The 24,350-nt window shown below is 52.1% G+C and overlaps 1 protein-coding gene across 1 annotated transcript; it reads right to left on the bottom strand.

Moving 5' to 3' along the window:
- Positions 1–738: 738 nt before the first annotated feature.
- On the bottom strand, positions 739–21,593 carry LOC131213492 (homeobox protein slou-like). The gene is made up of 8 exons (XM_058207539.1): positions 21,108–21,593; positions 20,627–21,035; positions 20,310–20,566; positions 19,932–20,241; positions 19,713–19,844; positions 3,584–3,743; positions 3,370–3,493; positions 739–957 (listed from the first exon to the last, which is right to left on the bottom strand). The coding sequence occupies exons 1-8, from the start codon at positions 21,591–21,593 to the stop codon at positions 739–741; spliced, it is 2,097 nt and encodes a 698-aa protein (XP_058063522.1).
- Between the last annotated feature and the right edge of the window lie 2,757 nt (positions 21,594–24,350).

The following is a 24,350-nucleotide window of genomic DNA, read 5'->3' as shown; positions in this document are numbered from 1 at the left end:
AAAAGGTCAGCCGCCACATCCGTATTTCTTTGCCACTCCGCGCGGTCCAAGTCCGCGCCGTCGGACCAAATATAGAGACCTGTTCCGCGAACGGTTTTCGGTTTTCGTATAGTGTGTGTATTGTTAGTTCTTGTAGTTGGTAATTGTTTTGTTAATTTCTCCATACTCTCTCTCTCTCTCTCTCGCTCTGTTTCTCACTCATTTCTCTTTTGCAGCCTGCTGGTCTATGGAGCTGCTCCTTCAGTAGTTCGCCAGTAGTTGGACCACACGAGACCCGTCGGCTCGGTTCGGCTTCTCGCTCTCTCTATCTCTCCCTCTCTCTCTCTCTCTCTCTCTCTCTCTCTCTCTCTCTGTGTGTTTTAATTTTTACAGTTAAAATGTACATACAAGTAATTGCTGAATATGTTGGTTGACAGTTGACAGGGCGACTGAAACAAATGAAAGCCAGGAATTGAGGAAGGCAAGGTGAGCTCCAAAGTCCAGAACCAGAACGCTCTTGTTGGGTGTGGTGGGGCTCTCCTAAATCTAGATCTGTACACGGGTGACGTGGCGATACGCAGTTGGGAAGTCGGGAAATGAGTCCCGAAGGCAGCCCGGGAGCGGCAGCGGGACCTTGGACGTGCGGACGTTCGATGACCGCCGATGGGCGCCTATGATTGCCTATGATAATCTACTTTAATTTTGATTCTGCTTCGGTCGGTTCCCTGGTCGGTCGGCTCGGGTGCCGCCGCACGCGGCTTACGAGTGCGAGTGGCCCAGGTGGTGGCCGCCGAGCGGATGGAAGTACGGTCCGTACGGCGGGTACGGCATGGCGTGCGGGTACAGCAGGCTGCTGGCGTAGGAGGCCGGCCCGAACGTGCCGCCCCCGTTCGGTGGCGGCACCGTCGGGCTGTTGACGTCCATGCCCGGGTTCTGCTTTTTCCACTTCGTCCGCCGGTTCTGGAACCAGATCTTCACCTGCCGACAGAACACGGGAGAACTTCGATTGGAGGTGGCATTCGGGGTTGATACTATAGAGTGATCGATCCAAGTGTTCGGAACTACCGATTGGTTGACGTTTTAAAAACGTCAAACATGAGTGGAGAAATTGTAAACATTTAGTGGACTTTGACATTTACGAACCGGGGTGGCTACACGTACACGTTTGCAGAAAATTGGAAATCATTAGGTTGTGGAAAAAGTAATCGACGTTTTTCACGATAAATGCCTTCAGTGATCGATATCTCGTGAAGTATCGAACGTACAGTTTTAAATTTAGGCTCGTTTTAAAGCAGATACTTTATACTTAAAAGGATGCTTTCACTGTTTATTTAAGTCCCATTTAGGTTATTCTTATGTTAAAGTCCAGCCAGACACGTCAGCGAAAATGTCGATAAAATCACAGAAATAATTAAAATTGATCGGCACGTTAGCAATCAGAGCATTGGCCAGGAGCTAAAGATCAATAATCGAACAGCTTAAAGCCATTTGCACAAAGCTGGATTCACAAAGAAGCTCGATGTTTGGCTGCCACACTAATCAACACCAAAAAAATGTGATGGATCGATTTTCCATCTGCGCAGTTTTGGCCAAACGGAATGAAATGGACCCATTTCTTGAACTTACATTGTGACAATAAAGTATCCGGACATTTGTGATTTAAAAGAAAAAGCTTTATTCGATTTTCGATTATTTTGTGGCGTTAGATTGCTACACATGTCAGTGACTTATGGTGAAAAGGTCGGCCATTTTAAATTATCACTTAATCTTTTGCAGCTGTTTTATTGTGCTCGTGTCTTGGCTCATCGGCGATTTTTTTCTCTTCCAAAAAATGGTTGGCAAGGAATCTATATCAAATTTTGTGTAGAAAACGAAACTAAAAGCGTAGATGCAATTGAAATGTTAACTATGGCTTATGATGAAGCTATTAAGACCAAAAGCAGCGCTTATCGTTGGTTCCAATTTTTTTCAGATGACCGAGAAGCTGTGAACGTCAAAAAGTCAAGTTTGGTCTATTGGGAACAGTTTTGCTTAAAGTTTTCTTCAATTGCAGGGTAGTGGTGCATCATGAGTTGTTGCCAAAAGATAGAACGGTTAAGAAAGAATATTTCCTGCAAGTTATGCGCAATTTGCGCGAAGCAATCCGCCACAAATGCAAAATCCAAAAACCAAACTCAAAAGTCGTAAAATTTTTTAAACAGACCACGTGCATACGAAGTTTAACATCGTTGCTTGTGTGCGAATTTTTGGCCAAAAACTACAAACTAATGATGCCAAAGCCACCGTATGGCTCAAATCTGGTCCTCTGTGACCTTTTTTCGTTTCTTAAATTCAAATTACCGCTTTGTGGTCAATTAATTTAGGAGAAGACAGAAATCGCCGATAAGACAAAACACGTTCAAGCAACACAGCAGTAAAAAATTAACTGAGCTTTAAAAATAGCCGAAATTTTGAACATAAGTGAGTGACGTATGTAGCAACATTACGCCACAAAAAAATCGAAAATCAAATAAAGCATTTCTTTTTAAATCACAAATTCCCGGTACTTATTTGACAGAATGTATGGCTACTGGGGATGAGAAATGGGATACATACGACAATACTGTCGGAAAATAGCTGTGTTCTAAGCGTGGTGAAGCATCTTACCCGCTTGTCAACCCAGGACTTACGGCCAGTAAAGTTCTACTGGGTTTATGGTGGGACTTGAAAGGAATCTTTTACTACGAGTAGCCTTCGTGTGGCCAAACACTAAATTCAGATCTCTACTGTTCCACCAGGACAACGAAATGTAACACACGTCCCGAGTGACTCGCCAGAAAGTTGAGTCCGAACCTTGCACCAAGCGATTGACACCTTTTATGCGCATTACAAACTTTCCTGAGTGATGAAAAATTAAGACCAAGAAAAGATTGTGAAAATGGATTGCTCGAGTTTTTCGCCAGTAACGACTAAACCTTTTACAAGAGACGCATTATACGCCTACCTTTGAAAAGACAACAAATTTCCAACAAAGTTACAAACAACGAGCACAATGCAACGCTACATATTGACTTAAATCGAACCATGGGAACATATCTTAAAAAAGGTTTTTAATTTCACTCAAAAATAATGGATTACTTTTTCCCCAACCTAATGTCAAAAACTGTTTTTTCCAAACTACTGGAGTCTTCGTACTCAAACTGTACGGAATTGTAGAAGCTCAGAATTGTCGGTTTTGGAGCTCGGAAAATCGTCACACGTCGCGTGCAGCAGAAGCCAATACACACGAGTGTCCGACTGTTTGGTGTGGACTTTGGTGTCCGGGCGCCAAACGTTGCGCCCGGGATCTTCGGTATCAGGGAACACTCCAGGATGGACCACCCTATTTCTCTGGACTCTAGGCCGGCTTACCTGCGTTTCGGTGAGACTGAGGCTGAGCGCGAGATTGAGCCGCTCGCACACCGACAAGTAGCGGGTGGTTTTGAACTTGTTCTCGAGCGACACCAGCTGCTCGTAGGTGAATGCCGTCCGAGCGCTAACAGAGCGAGAGAGCGAGAGAGAGAGAATGTTGGGTCAAAATACCGGCCATCCTGCCAAACCCTGGATCCGCCCGTACGAGACCTACCGTCGGGGTTTGGAGCTGCTTCCCTGGGACTTGCCGTCGGCACTGGCGCGGTTGTTGGTGCCATCCTTCTTGGAGTCGGTCTCGCTGGCGTGGTCCTCCAGGTCGCTGCCCATCGTTTCGTCGCCCATATCGTCCTGGTCCAGGTCGTTCACGTCCTTTGCTGTGGGTGGGGCGAAAAATTCGAACAAACAACAAAAAATAAGGCCTCATTCTCTTTGTGGTCACTCGCAACTCTCCTGACGCAGCTCTCAACGACTGTGTCTGCGAACTCCCGGGCAAGATCCACATAATTTATGGCAACTCCAGTGCGACCGGCCGGTATCCAGCGGCAACCCGTTCACTCGGGAAGCGACGCGAGTGCTCCGACCCCCGTCAGCAACGGAGGACCGTCGTCGTCGTCCCGGTGCGCGCTGACGGCACAATTTATTATTTCAGCAAACATATCAATATCCTGTCCTGCGGCCGGGCTGGAATCTATTTCCGGGCCCCACGGCCCGGGCCCGGGCCCGGCACCAGCGCCAGCGTCATTGACGCGCAAGACGGATCCTTGTCTGCCGCGACGACGATAAAGTTTGCCGTTGACTCGGAGGCCCCCTGCGGGCCGTACGTGTGAGAAACGAGCGTGCCGCCTTATTAAAAGCCGACGTAATGGTGTTTGTCAACAGCTCCAACGAGCAGCACCACCAGTAGCAGCCCTCCCCTTCCGGAGCCGGAGATCGCAACAGCGCAAAACTCTTTTTAATTGCGACGCTCGTGGCATCGCTCGTGGAGCCTACGGCGCGGCTGTCTTGCAATCGACACAGTAATTAATTTTTAATACCCCGCCGGCTTCCGGTTCCGAAGCACTCCGAGAGCGAGGCCTCGCCGTCGGTTCCGAACCTCATTCAACCCGTCAACGCCTACTCACACAAACACACGGCTAATTTTATGTACCGTCAACTGCCACTCTAATGTGTGAAGAGGACATTACGGACCGGCCGGCCTGCCCGGAGTAATTAATTTTTTTCGCACTCCGCATGGCTGTAAACGCACCGTGATCGGAGGATGCGCCCGCGCCGGATCCGTCGCCTCGCTTCCGCTGTCCTACTAATCCCCGCATTGTGTGGGCGTGCGTGACAGGCAGGCAGGCAGACAGATAGCGAACGAGCGAGACCACTGCGGACTCGACCGCCACTCAACCGAATCGCATCGGAACGGACGGACGGAAATTATCAGAAGGCGAAGCGTACTGGGCGCGCGTTTGAATCGGAAATCAATTTGCATAACATTTCCCCCGCCCCACTTCCCGGATCCGTTCCCTCCCGTCCCTAGGGACCGGCGGAGGGCGGCGGCACGTGAATGGAATGTGTCAGTCAGGCGCTTCTGTCACAATCGGTTCGCTGCGCCCATTCGGTGGCAGCGACCGATTAATTGGACAGTCGGGACGGGGACGGGGCTATGGTTAGGTGCTATGGCCAGGGTCTTCGATTAATTAGCACACCCGGGGAGGTTCTCCCGGTTCGGTTTTCCGACCGAGACTCCGACTCAAGGCAAGTCCTGGGCTGGCGTCACTACTGCTGACAGCGGACATTGGACCAAAACAAGGAGCGCAGGAGCACGTAGTGCTGTGTTTACCAGGTGGCCAGCCTAGTCTAGTTAGTAAGCCTTCAGCCTACATTAATTCCACCTTCGTAGTATTGGCTCCGGGCGTTCCTAGGTCTCACCAATCAGCACCGGCAGCCTTCAGGCTCGAACTGTCGGTTTTGGCGCCACTATAGCCTGTCTCACTTAGAATCAGGGAAAAGATGTGTATGTCTTCGGGCAGCGCCTCTGGTCGTTGGATGTCAAATGTTCTGATAGTTATGGCTTTAGTTTACATTCGATTTTCAGTGCTGAAAGTTTCATCTTGGTCGGTGGAGTTTACAGAAAGTAATGTCCAATGGAACTCGACAGAAGAAATATAATTCTGCACACTCACGTCAAGAACCCCACGTGGTTTGTTTTAAAAATCGCAAAAGAACTAAAATTCGCAACATATGGTGCCAGCAAAAGTACTGTCCAGAGGATCAGTCTATGAAGAGGCTACTGTTCTTTCCTTGCCTATGAAGCATCCAAACAGGAAGTAGCCTAGTAGCCAAAAACGCGCTAAAAATTTGTACAAGAACGCTCTGATACGAAAAAATGGATTTTGGATAGCTTCTTGGACCAAAATTTTATCTCGCCACGGTAATTGCCCTGAACTCTGCCCAATCGAAAATTATCTGGCAATATTCAGAAGGAAGTTGAAGAAACGGTTATTGGAACAAATTAGCTGCCAGAAGGTGGACCAGAAGATTGTGCGGGAAATGATGGCACGCATTCCATAGAAAGTTTGCGAATTCATTCGACGACCGACAGAATAAATGTCTGAAACTCTTTTCTCAAAGTACAATAAAATACCTTCATTTTGACACCTTGACGTGTTTCCTAAGTCAAACCCACCCCGAGATGAAGCTAATTGAGCGGGCTCAAACATTTTTACGTTGGTGTTTAATAGGGCTCTACTCCTTTTTAATAATAATACATAAATAATAAGCTAAACAAATAATCACCAACATCAGTGTCAAATTGTACGTCAAAATACTAATTAGTGTTTGCGATTGCGGGTCCGTTTGCAAACAGTTCAAAAAGAATTCTTCATTTTCCACAATGTCTGGAACTGTTCAACAACGCAGATTCATTAAATTTCTGCTTCCAAATCGGTTGAAAATGTTGCAGAAGACCTTCGGTGAGCAGGCTCTATCGACAGCAGGAGTTTATAAGTGGTACAAAATGTTCCAAGAAGGTCGGGAAAGCGTTGGTAGGTCGAGCAGTTTGGTAGCAGTAAATAATGAGGGACGATAAAATATGGATGCAATACGAGAATATTCAACGCAAGCGGTTCATGGTTAACAGCAAGTGAAAACAAACAAAACGACTTCGAATGCCCGAGGTGACGGCAGATAATGTTTTGTTGTGTGTGTTGGTGAGACTGGAGAGGAATTGTTTATCAAGAACTGTTTATCAAGCCGAGCAAAACGGCTGGTTTGGTACTCTAATGCACCCGACTCCCAATGTTAGAGGAAGCACTTAGAATTCTGCAACCCGAAAAAAAAACGGAAATGCCTGGAAGGTATTCTCTCCCAAGAGCAGCAAATCTTCACAACACTCCGCAAGTAGCATGTTGCGCGAGGAATGTGAAGGTACAGCGGGCGCTTAGCGGGTCTAGGCCTAGAGCGGGGCCTAAGGATGCCAATTATCGCCTGGCCGCAATCCTGTCCGGGCTGGACCCTCGAGACTTGCGTGCGCCGTTTCAAGGAAAATTAATCCCGTTACAGGATCTTCGGAATCGGAAGAAGAAGAACGATAAAATAAAAGTAAAAAAAAACAACAACAACCGAACTTCACCGCACCGGACAATCAACCGACGTCCAAGGCGTCCCACGCAGATCCCTTCTGCAATCCGTGTCAATCCGTGCGGCGGCTACGGTAACGATCTCTGCCCGCTGCCGTCTGCCGTCGCCTCTCAATCAATTACGGCGCGCGCCCCAACTCACGGTCGGACCGGCCGGCGAATCTCGCCAGTGCCAAGAACTCAAGAGAACAAATCCTCGTGGTGGTGGTGGTGGTGGTGGGCCGAATGGTCGGTTTATTGGAAACGAATTGAATTAATTCCTCGTCCAGCGGTGGGCAGTAAGGCAATCCACGGGTGGACCCGGTGTGGACCAAGTCCAAGTCCTGGACCGTATCCGTCGCCGCCGTCGCCGACACGGTGTCACGCTGGAAATTGATTTTCCTCGATTTTCCTTCCTTCGCTACGTCCGGCGGCCCACCCACCCGCTCCCATTCCACCCCATTCTTCGTTCCCTTCCCTTCCCCACATACGGTCACAGACACATACACGCAGGTGGTACGGGGCCGCGTTCAGGGAATTGCTGGTGACGCAACTCCAGGACGTGTCTTATTATCGTTCGTTAACCGGTCGTTCGCGCGCGCCCGACACATCAAACGAGGAGTGACGGCGGAGTGGGTGTGAGACAGGGTACGAACGGGAGAGCAAAAGAGAGAGAGCGAGAACGAGGAGTCGGACGTGTTCGGGGCGTATAGGGGACCGTAATTGAATAGCAGTTGCTATCAATTAGTTCAAGATTACCAACTAACCAGCGTGTCGTCGGCGTCGTTGTCGCTAGGTCTTCGCTGACTACCCCTGCCTGGATGTAGTACCCTAGTCCGATCGGTGTATGTGATGTTTTTCCCGCTTTTCGCTGCCCGGCCCTCAATGCCTGCTGCCGGCCAGCTGCTGGAGAGCATGTCCAGCATGTCCAGCATCTACCACATATTTGTAAATACATATATACAGTTGGCTGGCGGCTGGCCAGGTCTCTTGGGGCTAGGAGGGTTCGTCCGTTGCTGGTCGTGATTCCGGGCCGATAAACAGTTAAATTATTTGTAATTGATGACACTTCCAACTGTCTCCCGGGAACGGGCGCGTACTGAGAGCCCCCGTAGAACGCATCTCCGACGGGCCAATCACGGGCTGCGGGGATTAGTATAGCATTTGTGACGACGGTGACAGCAGCCTGTGGTACCTCATTAGTGGAGGTGCTCTGATCGGTCCTCGGAGGCCTCGGAGGAAGTCTTCGCAGGTTTGTGTTTTGAGACTGGCTACGAACGTCACGGCACGCGGTTTTGCTGAGACACCTCTGGAAGGTTCCAACATTACGTCTAAGGGTCCGGCTCTTTTTTCTGTGTAACTGTTCTGTGTTCTGTGTAGTAGGTCTGCAACTACTATCATCCATAGTGAAATGAAAAGAGCACACTGCTGTTGAGGGTCGTTAAGTCACACGGCACTTACAGCCCTTTTCTGGTTAGCTCAAAATGCTGAGACATTCTGGTTCAATGCCTCATATCGGTGGTTTGGGTCAGGTTGCAACAGGACCCTCGTTTTGTTTTCAGCGGGGACGCTATTATCGTTGATCGAGTATATTAATTCTCCCCCAGGTCTGCTGCAAACTGTACCGGTCCCGGGATGGGTGAATCGCTCACCGTGACACGTAGTGCCGTTGTCGTTGTGCAAACCATCTGCAGAACAGAAAGAACGGGTTTTTTCGCTGTCGGAAGGTGTCCCAATGGTTTAGTCACAACAGACCTTCCGACAGGGGCCGTGGCTGTGGCACTAGAATCGACCTCTGGTTCCAGATATTCATTCCAATGGAAATGGTGCCATTTGGAAAAACGAGGGCCCGTGATCTCTCTAGAGATTGCCCACAACACTTGTTTTCCCAAGCCCATGTTTCAGGTTCCGATCAGGAATGTTTCGTAGAGACACACTGTAAGGGTAGTTGTTGTGGCTAGGTTTGTCTCAATAGGGCTGTAATCAAGTGTCGTCCGTACCAGAGTGTCAACAGACAAACCGTCATTTTCCGTTAATTTCACAAACAAAGACCGAAACGGTCTGACCGCATCGTATCCACTGGAGTGGTAGCGTATGTCAAGCAATCAGCGAGCCATTAACAAAAACGACCTGGAGGTCCAGTCCAGACACCAGGTACACTCTGGAACACCAAGAGGAGGACCTCTTGGTGGGCCCCCGGTACAAACTGAAGCGCCTGATCAGGTGGTGATACCGACGTCACCAGGTCACCGCTTCTCCGACGGTGCTCGAAAGGTGTGCTCGAAACGCCGCCGGGCGCGACCGACCGACCAATTTCGGGGCTCTCCGGACGGCAGCGTCGGGTAAGTGTTAAATAATGTTTTCCCGGATCGCACACAAAATGGCGGTCTCGTCACACGGCACCGAACGACCGCTCGAAACTGCTCGATGAAGAGCTGCGGTACGTAATGTTAATTGGCAGCCCGTTGTGCGTGCGCTCGTGTGCGTGCGCTCGGTCGCGCGGAGCTCGATTGGCAAACGCAACCACCCTTGAAGTCAGGCAATTATAAAATTTCGATTAATTAGCGCACTGGCTAAACCCGTCATAAAATTACCACCAGTTTGTGGTGGTGCTGCCGGACCCGCTGCCGGAGTCCGGGTGCGAGAGGGAATTAATTGTGGCCATCGGCCGCTGGCCAATTGCGGGCACGAGCGAAAGCGAGACGGGGACAGCCACCGCCAACCACCAACGCGCTACATCCGGTGCAGGGAGACGATGGCGATGATGATGACGATGACGACGATGGTAGGGATAATTATTGCGTGGGGTTCCGAGATTACACCGCCTGAACCGCCCATCGATAAACCGGTCGCTCGCTCTCCCTTTCACTCCCATTTTCTTTCTCTTGCTCGCATACACACTGTCTCTTTCTCGCGCGCGCGCGCGTGTCCTTTCTCTTCTCAAGTTGTAGACGCCATTGGAGCTCTGGCTCGCTCTGGATTCGAGCGAACGAGACCGTTGTGGCCGCCCAGAGCGGGACGGGTCTATGGTTTCGAGCAATCCCTGCGTGACTCTGTGTGTGTGTGTGTGTGTGTGTGGGATACTTTTTCGTCGTTTCCGCTGCCGGCGCCGTCGCCGCTGCCGGAAGCGATTTAGCTTAAGAAACGCGACGGCAGTGGCGGTGGTGATGGCGATTTCCATTCCGTTTTATCGCAAAGCGCACAGTACACCCTCCCCCACCCCCACCCATCCCCCTTCCGTTTCGCCACACTGAACTTCATTATCCCGCACCTCCCCGCAGCCTCGGACGAAAGTTTTCTCGAGATAATTGGATGCTTCGATTAGACGAATTCTCGCATTTGACTCCGCAAACAACGTCGATGTACGAGCTCTCAGCATCCCACCCCTTCCTGCATCAACGCCCCTCCTTGAGCGAGAATGGCACAATATATCACTTAAAGAATGAAAGAAAAAAAAAAGGTAATTTAAAGTCGACTCTCGGTAATCTCCGGTCTCTGGGCGCTTCCTCGAGCCACGAAGCCCCGTGATGGCTGAGGAGCGCGTCTAGGTACATTAACATTTAACATTGTACGGATAAACTTCAATCCACTGCTCGACTAACACTGCTCGAACGATTTACTAGTTGTTGAACAAAACCTGCTGGTAACATCAGTCATGCCCATTCCTGGGCACGGGGTTCATGGATTTGTTGCTATTAGTAGGACTCAACGGGAAACTGATTCGCTGATGGCGTAGCGTCAAGAGTTAGTTCTAATTATACAACAAACTCGAAGCCTTGTACATATTGTTCATCAAGTTATGGAATGATAATTCAACATTCTATTATCGAGTCACCTGCATTAGCACTGCAGTCGCCCTTCTAGGCCAGGTTGTCAATGGAACCTGTGCGGTGGTTATTACACTTTCACGCTAATTTCACAGAGTTTCGCGATCGCCGACGGGAGTACACGCTACAGTTCCAACCCCCGACGGTGACTAAACCCAGACCGAACACGTCATATTCGCCATCGGTCATTTCCCGTACTGGAACTCTGCGACTGAGCGAGGATATTTCACAAGTCCGTCTACGGAGATAGTTTCAATTCTTCTTCGGATAACCACAATCTTTCCGTTCGTAGGGCGTCAGGATTCAGGACTATGGCTTGTGATGGTCAATTTCTTTAGCACCACGCTTAATGAACATCGTATCGTTTGGGGACGGGATCTTGACCTGTTCCAATCATGTCTCATTTTCTTTGTCCATTGTCGAAGCCCAAACTCGTATCTGAAGCTCGTAACGAAACGGAAGATGTTTAATTGAGCTTCATGAATCATAATTTTTCATTCGTAGCTTACAGTGTTCATCAGATGGTGGTCAGGCAATACTTTGTTCTTTCTTTGTTCGCTAATCGAAACCATGACCGGTTAAATGACAACCGGTCCCGGGATTCGAACCCTGACCAGCTGGACTGACAGCAAATCTATGCATATGAAACTGGACAGTTAAAAAGATGGCTCTACCTGCCGTTTTGGACTTCCGAGTTTTGCTGTTTATTCATCATTACCTGGTTTTGACATCAGGTAAATGAGTTCAGATCGAAAAAAAAATTAAATCAGTTTGCAACCGATCGTTGAAAGGGTTAGACCATGTCGAGTTTTGTGTCTGAAAAAGACGTTTTGCGGGGAATAATTATTTTTCTACTACCTCTTGAAGAAAACTGCTTCGAAATCGCACCAAATGCTTGTCGGGATTTGTTTTTAGAAGATCGCAATGCTTTCAGAGGTTTCAAAAATTTCAAAATGGCAATTTAGGCTCAACAAAGAAAAGACCATCGGATTACTGCAAAAAACGGACTTTCTGATGGGACAGAAAGGTGTGATGCTTTACAAATTCCTAAAACTTGATGCAATCGTTCATTCTGATCGCTACTAACAACAAATGATTAATTTGAACCATGCATTGATCAAAAAACGGCCAAAATACAGTTTCTAGTATTCCGAATGGAGACGCCTGGTGGGGCACAATGCCCAAAACAACTTGGCGTCCCCATGCCCCCCATGCAAAACTGTTTCAGGATACAATCAAATCACTTGGAAGAGAGCTGCTATACCCTTCCCCCTAACAATGTTATAAGCATTTGTTCTTTTTCTTAAAGTGTCCGGTTTCACATGCATAGACCTGGTAAATACAAAAACGTGGTCTCAAAGCGGTCTGCCGATTTGGATCCTGCAAAAGCCAACGGCGTCAGCTGCTAACCTGCTGCGCTACTTAATGTTGACTGTAGACTTTTGCAGGAGAGAAAGCTTTCTGAGGATGATTTGTTGTTGGGTCACCATTAGTTGCACATGTTTGTTTTCATACGTACTAAGGTTAAACAGAATTCCCATAGCTACTTGAGGTTAAAGGTGCTGCTAATACACCGAAAAATAATATGTATGCAAGTTAAGGAAAGTTCTCCAAGTTCACCCTTGCCTCAACATTTAAAGCGTCCGGTTCTCTGAGTCAACATGAACGGGTACACCGCACGACACCAACATGTACCAACATGGTTTGACGTCTAGTAGAACATCAGTCACCACCAACAACGGGTTCTTACGGGCGATAATCAACGGGTCCGTCGTTCACAATAGATAAGATAAGCAGGTACATAGAAATAGGGAAATCAGGAACAAAATGTAAGAAAATAAACTAGTCTTGTCCTAACAGTCGAACCGTGCGTTTCGATCTGCATTTTCCATCGAAAGAAACATAACTTGCATTGTGAATCTCACGAATGTGACGAACGATTAATTTTTTTAGTCCATTTGCAAACTCAACATAAACTTTATATTCGAAAAAATGAAATTTCCTTGGTCGCTAGAACAGCTTATCAGGTAAAATGTGTGTCCAACTTTGGGTGTTCCAATTTTCCCATAGCACATACACATTGTCCCAGGACGCAGGGCTATTGGCCTTAGTTGGCGTTGGGTTTCATTTCTTGGTTTTAAAATGCAAGAGTTCAGGAACGTCCGGAACGTAAGTGCAGACTGCCTACTGCCCATTGAACTACACATTTGGTTCACACTTATTAGGTGTATGACTTAATTCCTGCCATTTTTATTCGACGTTTGTGACCTAATCTTTTTTCTCCCATCTTTTAGGTATTTCCTCGATTCCGTGTCGATAGAACTTCTTATCTTTAGGTGCGATCCAATCAGAGAAATATTTTTCAATACTTGCATAAGAAGTGAACCGCTGTGCTGCCAAATCGTTAATCATTCCGGAATTATTGCAACGGAACAAATAGTAGCACGAAAGAGCAAGATCTGGTGAATACAACGTTAACTGTTCCCAACCTATATTATTAGCTTTGGTTAAGTTTAGATAGGTTTTGACTCAGGATAGGTTTTGACCAGTTTTCCGATATGGGGTCGTCGTTTTAAAAAATCAGCTTATCATGTCTTTTATCCCACACCTTTCATGTCAGTACTCCACACCTTTCGCATCCCACCTTATGCACAGCATAACCTTTGCGCAGTGAATATTTTGCATTGGTTGCGATGGATCTGGTTAACCAGGCTGTATCCAGGCCTTCTTGCGATTAGGATTCTTGTAATAATTCCCCTTTTCATCACCAGTGACGATTCGGCACAAGAACCTCTTTCATTTCAACCGCGCAAGCCGAAGAAATACTCCCCGCAAAAACATTGTATCAGGAACAAAACATGACACTTTCAGATGATTAACAAATATGTTGTTTACACTTCAACCAAAAATACCTACACTGCGTTAGATACGCAATGATAGTAGCTATCAAACACTTGGTTCTTTCAAAACTAAAATAATCATCCTCGTCCACGAACAAAGAATTGCTGTCCACGAATAATTCTCCATTCAAGGCGCCAGAGCCTTGAAAACAGTATAAAGCGATGCGTTAGAACTCGCCTTGTATGCATATACACGTAGCAGAACAGGTTGGCACGCTGGTAACTCTGAACTCTGTGTTCGCCTCGACCACACTATGAGTTTTCTCTACAGGTTTTTTGATAAGCTAGCATTCACACTTGAAGTTTTTGCGCGAGATATTCCGTGAGCTCCAGTGAGTGAAATGACAGTTCGTTTGTTTATGCTTTGATTTTTAAGTTTCCTTTCCTTCTCCTTCTATGGCCATTTTTGTCAAAATTTGATCCGCTGTCGAAAAACTAGCCATAGTTTTGGAAAGCAATAAAAATTTGCCGAAATTTGCCGTAAACTGTCAGATTGAAAAAAATACCCCCGAAACGAGAAAATATCCCGTAAACAAAAGGCGCTCAAAAGCAACTCAAAGTCACTCACGGAACTCTAGCAAAAGATTCATAGTTTCTTGGCCTGCCATACATTTTTTCCAAGTTTCTCATAGTGTGGCGCCCGGGTTAACTTCTCTGAACTGCTCCACCATTCGCAGCTGTCAGCGGTTTTGGTAATCATTTGGATATCTGCTTGCTTCGGTATGTCTGGACAATCTGGAGGATCAGCAGCATGCTGATGCTGCCCAGGTTCTGGACTGTCTCTCTCTCTGCCCAGTAGAGATCGAGAAAAAGTGAGCCGGAGCTGCTCGAATAACTGCTCGAATAACTGCTCGAATTACTGCTCAAATGTGGAGAAAGCGAACGCTGTCGCACAAGCATGTTAGCTGGTTTCTAGGTGTTTGGAACACGGCTCCACGGCGCCACGTCGCTTGTGTCGGGTGGTTTGCTGACCACACCGACACCAACCGGTAGAGTCCGGCTGCCGCCGAAGATGGATCGGGGTTCGATCGATTGCGGCACACGGAGCAGCACCAGCACCAGGTAAAATTGGTGTAGCAGCGGATTGGGGCAGAGTGCATAACTAGCTGGACCACAATCGCACGCAACACGCAGACACAAAGCGCCACAGTTTGAGGCTTACGGAGACAATGTCCAGCCGCCCGGGGGCCGGGCAGATGTGCGGATGTGATACTTGCTCCGTGAGCAGTGTCTGTGGGTTGCTGTAAATAATTAAAGACCTTTTGTTCGGCCCTCCTGTAGGCTCGCTCTGGTCCAGACCTCGTCGTGGGTTTTGTTGTGTGCGTTATCCAACCCGGACCCGGACCAAACCGGAGCCTAATCTCCGATCGAAACGTGCACGCTGGATCACGCTGCAACCCAACGCCCAAGTGTGCAGTCCCGTTAATTGTGTGCCCCATCCTCCCCTCCCCAGCTCCCAGACCCCCTCCCGGACCTCTTGACCTCTAATCCTTGGAACGCTGGGGCTGTGCGTGAAGGTCCAATCCGATTGAATCTGGTGGTTGAATTGAAAATACTTCCAGCCCTAGACACCACCCCCTCCTCCTCCCAAACCCTCCACCATATGTGGGGGGAGGGATAAAATTCATGCAAATGATGCCTCGCAATGCCGATGAAGTGTCCGCCGGGGTCCACCGAGAGTGAGTGCCTGTGGTTCGTAATTGATATTCCCCATATCGGTGCGACTCGTCGCATTGCGCCTACAGCTCTGCGGGAAGGATCTCATCCGGATGATGGATCCCCTCGCTGCCTACCCGTCCAGGCAGGCATTCCCCGTCATAGATAACGTGAGGGAACGCGCCCCAAGTTCCCGAGGCTCCGGATTCGCTTTCGACCCAAGTTGCGATCGAACTAGGTGCGAGGTGCCCTTAGAAATCTTCAACCCTTCAAGCCCCCCTCGCACCCTTTCACCACTTCAACAACAACAACAACGGACTGTCAAATCCTCGGGTCGCGTGTGGTAAATACGGAAATAATTAACGATTACGTGACAATGGGTCTGGCGGATTCGAGCGGAAAGGACTACGTTGTGAGCTTATCCCCCCAACCCCGCCCGCGTATTTGTTGTTGTTGCCACCCCCCCCACTCCACCCCCCTTCCGCAATCGCTTGGGTCGCGCGGTTCTTGCGGTTTTCGGCGGTTGCTGCTGCTGCTGCTGCTGCGGGGGCTAACCCATTTTAATGACGCTAATACCTTTAATCCGACCGGTCCCTTAGCCTCTCCACAGCGTCCTACAACCCCCCCCCACTCCACCCCGGGGGGCGGGGAAACGGATCGACAATTGTCTTTCCCGCCACCGCCGCCGCCGCCGCCTCCGATGAGTTTTGGGAAGGAAATTTAAATTAAAATTTCCATCTCAAACCATCGTACCTGAGGGGGTGATGGGGTTAACGGTTGGCGGGGGGGGGGGGGGGGGGCAGTAAGCCACGATTGGTTCACCCCCCGCCCACGCCCCGTCCCGGCGCAGGCGCTCGGCGGGGACCGCGCTACTCGAGCATGTAATTAAAGTAATGACACCGTGAATGTCACTTGCTCCAAGCGCGACCACGGCCACGTGGGGTGGGGTGGTGGGAGAGGGTGGTGGTGCCCAAAACAACAACATGGTGTGCAACATGGATGGAAAATGGCAGAACATCCTCTGCTCTGCTCTCCTGACGCTCCCGGGCAGCCCAGCGGATGGGTGCATGTTCCATTGCGAGTTGAAGCAGTGGGGTGGGTGGGGTTGTGTGGCGAGGGTGAGTGGGGTCTGTCACCATCACAATCACCGAGGGCCACCCCCTAGTTTGGCCGAGAAAACACATGCGCAGAGCTTCTGGCCAAGCTCCTGGTCAAGAGCGAGCGGGAGAGGTAGAGCGAGCGAGAGAGAGATGATGAACACCTAAAGGGGGGGTAGGGTGGAGGGGGGGGGTTCCAACCCTTTCAGGAGGGCCCCGGACTCCGGTCACCGCGGAGGACCGCGAAGGAGCCGGAGTTCGTGTGTTCGCACCCGCGTTCCGGAAACGGATCCTATGGAGCGTGTGGTTCAATAAAGGCTCGCCACCCATCCCCACCACCAACAACCACTCCACCCCCCCGGCGGAATAGGGACCAACCACACACCCACCCACGCACACACACTGTCGTTCGAATCCGAATCCCTCGTTGAGAGTGTGTGAAGATCTGCTCTCAATCGCAGCGCAGCGCGCCAACAACAACTACACTAAAGAGTCTCGAGTGGGAGTAGTTGCGGGGGGGTGGTGGTCGGAGGGGTGGTGCTGGGTGGTACGTGGGTTGGTGAGAATACTTAATAGCCACAATTAGAAATAAAACCCCCGCCACTAATTAGTCCACTAAATATTGATCCATATTTTATTTACGGACCACGGCCAGCTTTACGGAGCCAGCCAACCACATTCAATCACCTCCACACATACACAAGGACATGCAGAATCGCATCCGTGCTATGCAATGCGCCCGCCCCCACAAACCCCACCGGAGAGAGGCTATCGATTGGACGAGCCGGACCAATGCCTACCAGCCAGCTTTAATGCGATATCTGACGTGTGGCGCGCCAGGTCTTCTGGGGTGGAGTTGTTGGAGGTGTCCGGCGGTGGATCCCGAGTCCCTACGTCCAGTATCGCGGACGGGTCGGGAAGTTATTATAATTAGCCAGGTACTTTTCACGCTAATGGCCGTCAGCAAATGGACGCCCAGCACTTGTGGAGGTGGAGGTGTCCTGCGCTGTCAGTCAGCCCCGTGCTGGCTGGATGCAGGAGCTTCACCAGTCGACACTACAGGCGCGTTTTGGTGGGGTGTTGTGCTAGATACTCCCTCGAACTCCCAAAAACTATTGTTTCCATGTTGGGGAATGGGAATTCGCCGTTTGGTCCAAAATGTTCCCCGGGCGGTGCCAGGAAGTGAGACCCAGCTTACAACACCTGCGTCCAGGAGATACTGGGCTGGGACATCGTTTCGATCGTGACTCTGTCAACTGTCACAATTTTGTTTGACACTTCAGCTGCTGTTACAGTTGTTTCTATCTGCGATGTCCGGAGAGTCCACTAATGACACTAATATCAGCTCTACTACTCCGCTCTTGACTTTCTTGGGTGAATTTTTTACACACCCACGATCACCGAGAACGTGAGTAGTCTTGCATGCTGGTATGTCTTCACTGACTTGGTCCAAAATGTCCTGGACCTCACTCCGACCTGGTCCAAAATGGGGCAATTTGGGGCACAGTTCTTAAAGCCCCTTCGAAATTCCCACCCAAAATCCAATCAATGGCCTACGAACCAGACGTCACTACGGCTGCGAGTTCTTTGGCCATCGCGGCTGCAAGACTGCAAGAACGTTTTTGGCGAAAGCGAAGGAAGGAAGTGCCCCAGTTACACTGTGTGTGCGGCGGCTTAAAGTCGGGTCCCGACGACGACGGCTGCCCAGACGGCGGCATCGTGACTTGCTAGCAGGCTTGCAAGTCCCTCTGCGCTGATTGGAGTCACCAAATGTAAATGTCTCGCCCTAAGGTCGTCTTTCTGGCGCCCCAAAATGCAACTGCCCAAAGTCAATTGCCAATTCTCGTCCACGGTCCCAGGTCGCATCGGAATCGCATCGATGTTTCGATGCCCACACTTTGGAGTTGGGGGGGCGCACTTTTGCAAACACAGCTTCCAAACAACAATCCGCTGACGTCGAAGTCCACAGCAAGATGCAAGTCCGTACGCCGGCATTCGGAGCGACCCGGGGCGGGGTCTGGTCGTCAGAAGCGCAACAAAGTCAAACTCGCCCAAATCGATCGGACAAGCAACAGAAGCTGGAGGACCTGCATCAATCCGGCCCTAATCCGCAACTCTGTTTAGCGCTGACTCGGTGTCGCCCGGTGTCAGCAAAAAATACCGGGAATGGACGGCGCGACGGGGGAAAAAAACGAGCCATCCAGCGATATGGGCCGTCGGCGAATCGGAACACGGAACGCTGCACTCACCGCTGTGTCTCAGCGCTCTGGGGCGCGTCCACGTCTGCGTTCGTTCGGACGTTTGTTGTTTCTTTTGCGCGGCCCCGGCTCTCGGTTGCGATGCATGGCCATCGGCCCTGCACACACCTTATCGCGCGTGTCCTTCTGGCCGCCTGTGTGCACCTGCACCGGACACACGAACCTGGGGCCGGGGATTTGAGATTGATCCGACCAGACCAGACCGGCACCGGGCGGTGACATGGAAGTCGGTGGGGACATCATGTCGGACATGCAGCTTGCACACAAGCTAGCCCAAGGGAGACACAAGCGAAATGCACCTCGCGGACACTCGGAACGACGATTTTGGAGAGGGGACATTGGCCGCCGGACACCGGCCGACTATTTGTAGATGTCGTGTAATCGCGCGGCTCAGAGGAACCTCAGGAAAAGTCCGGGATCCGGAGCTGGATTTGGGCTGGCTTGCACCCCCGGGTCGGTGTCGTTGCACTACTCATTTCTGGAGCTTGTCCGGTCGGGAGCGCTGATAGCCGCTGAGTAGGTAAACAAGTATTCCAAAACGGACTACACCGACTTGGACTTGAACGCTTCGGTTTGGATGGTGAGATTTTGGCGCGATTAGGCCGACTGGTCGAGCACTTAACCTTGGAGCTTGGATATGGTGGTTCCCCTACCAGGAGACCCTAGGACGGTTTGAGAGTGTACGGGGTTCCGCTGGATTTCCGGAACTATGGAACTAACACCTCTAGGCGACCTCAGGATTAGAGTGGGAGGGTTTTGGAGCCGAGACTAGCTCAACGGGAGATTTGACTTCGACGTTGGTCTCACTCATCTGTCACATGTCATCATGTCATCTGTCAGCGGGAAGCACTCGCTGCTCGAAAAATCTGCTCGATTAGCAGGATAAAGCAGCACAGACACACACACGCGCGCGCGAGCACAATTTGGGATCGGCCACTTTGTCGCGGAAGTAGTACACGTGTACAGAGTGTCCTGAGTAGTGTAGATGCCGGGTACTTACCGGAACGCGAATCGCTCTGGTCGTCGTCCGCCGCCATCAGCTTGTCTTCCCTGTCGAGCAGACCGGTGGCCGTGACTGGTCCCCAGAACTTGCCGCCATTGCTGCTACTGTTGTTGTTGTTGTTGCTGTTGTGGTGGTGGTGGTGATGGTGATAGTGATGGTTGTTGTTGTTGTTCTTGGCGGCGGCTTCAACCTGTGGTTGGCTGCCAGCGTGATTGTTGTTGTGGTTCGTCGTGCAGCTGTTGTTATTGTTGTGGTTGTAATGTGACGTACCGTTGGCGGCGGCGGCGGCGCCCGGAGAGCTGAGGTCTCGCTGGGTGCACCCGGGAGGACCGGGGGACACAGTGCTGCCACCTGACAGCGGGCCATGCTGTTGCTTCGCCGCACCGTTGAACTTGTTCGGATCGAGGATGTTCTCGACGGAGAAGGCGAGCCGCTTGGACGCGGCCGAATCCGTCGACTTGCCGTCGACGCCGCCACCGCCGCCGCCGCCACTATCGATCGAGCGCGTCAGATCGACCGGACAACCCTGAGAGAGAGAGAGAGAGAGAGATGGGAGAGAGAGCATAGAAGGGTCACTCGGAGTCAGCGACTTACCGACATGCCGTCCTGCGAGTTCTCCTCGTTGCCGTCGACGATCAGCTCCTCGCTGGTGTCGCTCCGGGCGTACCCGATCGGTGGTGGCTGGTGGCCCCCGACCCCAACCAGCGGCTCGTTCAGGTGTATCCTGAAGCCGATGTCCGGCAGGTCCTTGCCGTTGTTGGCGGCGGCATTGGCCGCGGCGGCCACCGCCAGCGACCGGGCGATCTTGAACCGCTCGATCTCGATCTCGGTCGGCGAAGCGCCGCCTGCCGCCGCCGCCGCAGCCGCCGCCGCTGCTGCTGCCGCTGCGGCCGCCGCCGCCGCCGGATGATGGTACTTGATGGCGAACGGGTGATCCGCTGTGGCGGCGGCGGCCGTTGGTGGCGCCGCCGGCGGCTGGTGATGAGGTTGCGAGCAGGCGGCTGCGGCGGCGGCGGCTGCGGCGGCTGCTGCCGCGACGGCCGCCTGGTGGTGACGGTGTTGATGGAGGTGGCTGTGTTGATGGGGATGCACGCCGTGGACGGCGGCGGCGGCGTGCGGGAAGCACGACGACGGCTGCAGGGGCGCCACACCGGCCGCCAGCGGCGTGTGCGGTTGGTGGGCGGCCGGATGGAGCGGTGCAGGATGCAGGGGACCAGCGGCGACGGCAGCCGCCGGTATCACAGAAACCACGGCCTGGGCCGGCGGTTGAGTGGCCGCGGCGGCCAGAACGAACTGTCCGAGCTGCGGCGGCGGCTGCTGCTGCGACGGCGGCGGCGGCGGCGGCGGCCCTTGAGGCTCGACCGCTCCAAACACCTGGCGACACATGCTGACCTTGCCACCTGCACCTGACTGGAGGTGATGGTGGTGGTGGTGGTGGTGATCGGCCAACTGTTTCAGCCGCTCGATCGAGAACTTCATCGGCCGCTCCGTGGTCGCCGTCGCCCCAAGATGGCCGCCACCGCCGCCGCCGTCCTGCGTTTGATCGTTGCTGTCCGATAGTTCGCTCGGAGCGTTACTGATTGGACTGTTGGGGCTCCGGCTGCGGCGGCCATTCTGCTGGCAGCCGGACGGCTGCTGCTGCTGCTGCTGCTGGACTTCCTCCTCGGCCGTCGGTGCGCCACTCAGCCGCCGGCCGCCGTCCGAGTCCGGTCCGGTCGCGAACTCGCTGAAGCGCAACAGGATCGCTTCGCCATCGGACGGCGAAGATTTGGGGCTGGGGGGTGCCACCATCTTGTGGGGCGGCGAGTTCGGCTGCGACAGGGTGGCCGGGCTCTCCGGCTGCCCGCAATCAGACATGGGTGACTGCATCATCACCATACTCGCGCGCCTCGACTGCCACACCGACGCGGGACAGTCCTTCCGGGCTTCCGGGAGGCCCGCGACCGGAAGATCCACTGACCTGGTTACACACACACGCACGCACACGCACACACACAGAGTCACCTCACCGAGGGTTCACCTCACCGGGCTTGCCTAGTCGCGTCGTATCAGGGGCAGCCCGGACCGAGCGGACACAGCATCCTCCGTCACCGGCGGGGTCTTGACTCGACGACCGGACCTCGGTGGACCTGCTGAGTTGCTGCTGTGATTGTTGGTCTGTTGTTCACCCACTGACGGCCCCGGCTATTCGTCCACTTTCGTCCACGAGCCCAGCAGGAATTGGAAGAATTGAAGAATTGGAAAACGCGCGGCCCGTTCGAGCACTCAGCACACCACTCACACACAGCCGGGAAACAGACCAGAGCCCAGACAGACCGGCAGGCACGGGTTTCGACACACGACTGACCGCAGCATCCACGGCGCCGACACCAGCAACCCCTGGATCTCTGGATGGCTGGATGTCGGCCGCGTATCCTTCGTCGCGCGGGAGTGGCACCGTCTCCGTCGGGAGTGGCCACGCCCATCTCGTCGCGTCGGCGACACCCGGAAAACCCGCGGAAAACCCAGGGAGAGGGACCAGATCCGGCGTCGTTGGTCGTACCTCTCGCTCACGTCACACCCGGTGTGCGGTGCGGTGTGCGGTGTGTGTATCAAATTGCCATTACCCCGGACGGACTCCCTTCCCCGACGACCCCGGTTGGAACGGGTCGCCTTCGGTCGAGCGCGGGAGGCAAATGTCTACATCATATCGAGCACAATAAGTAATTAAAATGTATACGTTTCTCTTAAAAGATTAAAACCACTCACTCGCCGCGCACGCCGCCCGTCTTGTGGTGGACTGCTTCACCCTCCCATCTTCCCCAGGACCTTTTGGGGGAGGGAGGCTGGACAAAATGGAGCGGTAAATTGTTCCCGGGGCATCCCGACACCCGTGTTCCGTGAACTCGCCGAACTTTGCCGGTGCCCGACGCACGCAGTTTCGAGCAGTTTCGAGCAGATACCGATCGTTGGCATCGCCCCCAGCACAACCGTTGTCCAGGGTTCGCAGGGTTCAGGTCTGACAGTTGCGGACCCCTGAAGGGGGAGCAGCATTGGGTGAGAGCTGGGGGTGGGGTGGGATGGCAGATGGTGCTAACTGCTGTAGAGCAGCCTAATTTACATTCCACTGGCCACCTGGTCCAGAGCCAGACCAGACCCAACTAGCTGGAGCCCACGGTTGTCTTTCCGGGCCGAACCTCGGGATATCGGGGCGCGTGATGATTATTTGCTGACAAGTAGTAGTTCGTGGTGGCAGCCGACAAACGGCACCCTCATTGTGCGGGTGTGTGGGTGTGGAAAGTATTTTCCCGGGAATGGAGTATCCCGGAGGCACCTTTTCGCGTTCATTGTCCACGGCGATGTCCACTGTCAACGGTTGCGGTCTGCTGCGGTTATGACAGCTGGTGGTTAGCTATTGCTACTACTATGTTACTATTTACTATTTTATTGAGATGAGATGGAGTCAGATTAGCTCCACGTTTTTGGTGGTCTGGCGAACACTTTTATCGAGATGTCTGTTGGGCTCATCTGTGGCTGGCCTTCACAGATCTCGACTGTTTGTGAGCTCCACTACTTGCAATGACATGTTGACGATGTCCACGAAATGACAGTGCCCTTGAATGCTGATTTTCTGTCAACAAAGACCAACAAGAGTGGAATGAGTCCGAAAAAGGCCGTGGAATTTGTGGAGCGGTAATTCTTGGTTGGAGGTGCATCACGAGGAACAACTCCACTTTGCTCCACTGCACCAGCGGTCCGACTCGGTGACTTCCGGCTATTTTTCCGGTAAAACTTAAGCCGTAAAACTCCGCTAGGCATAGCCGTTGGGGGATTGTTTCGAAAGAGGTGACGGTACTTTCACTGAGCGCTAAATAAACACTTGGGAGTAGCGGAGCGAATTCCGGTACGCTAAGTTTCATCAATTCGAGCAGTTATTCGAGCTTAGTATCCCGCGGAGGTGATGAAAGTAGTAACCATCAATGTAAGTAGTTGACAGCTCCGTAGACGTTTCTCATTCTTCAACCTGTGCTTGTGCTTGGTTGAAACAAAGTTTCGCTCCAGAGCTGGGACTCGAAAAAAAGAGCACAGTGTACTCTGCCAGCCAGGTGGGTGGGTTGGTGTTGGTACGTATGTTATGATTATTTTTGCTCATCATCGTCATCATCGAATCATTCCGAACGCGGTGGCGAACGCAATTCGTCTCTCACGGGCCAGGCAACGACGACGACGACGACGATGATGGTCTCTCTGTTCGTCTTGCCGAAGAGGTGAATTGCTCGATTATGCTCTACCACCCCACCACGCCCCCCCCCCCCCCCCCCCCCACTCGGTACCAGATGATGATGCTGGGCCATAGCCATGGCCAGCCATTGGTCGAGGGAACGCCGACTGTACCACGCCCACGATGCGCGCTGCTCGAAACGCTTTCCCGGTCTCTCTGCTCTTGCCCTCTCTTTCCGGCCGGTCGCGTGTGGTGTGCCGTGTGCGCATATGCTCGACACACACACACACACACACACACACAGGCTGGCAGGACTCCCTGGCCGCAATTTGTTGTGAATCAAATTCGTGTAATCGTTTAAGAACTCATCAGAGGCTGCTGCTGCTGCGGAGTGGAGCGCAGGAACCGCGGGTACGGCAGGAGCCCGGGGGGAG

This window comes from Anopheles bellator, chromosome X (genome assembly GCF_943735745.2).
Source record: "Anopheles bellator chromosome X, idAnoBellAS_SP24_06.2, whole genome shotgun sequence".
Lineage (NCBI taxonomy): Eukaryota > Metazoa > Arthropoda > Insecta > Diptera > Culicidae > Anopheles > Anopheles bellator.
The sequence above is the reverse complement of the archived record's forward strand: the minus strand, read 5'-3'. Positions and strand labels throughout refer to the sequence as shown.

Coding starts and splice junctions, on each gene's coding strand:
- LOC131213492 (XM_058207539.1), bottom strand. CDS start 21,593: ATGGTGATGATGCAGTCACCCATGTCTGATTGCGGGCAGCCGGAGAGC. Junction 21,036..21,107: donor AGTCAGGTGCAGGTGGCAAG/GTCAGCATGTGT, acceptor CCGCCGTCGCAG/CAGCAGCCGCCGCCGCAGCT. Junction 20,242..20,309: donor ACTCGCAGGACGGCATGTCG/GTAAGTCGCTGA, acceptor TCTCTCTCTCAG/GGTTGTCCGGTCGATCTGAC.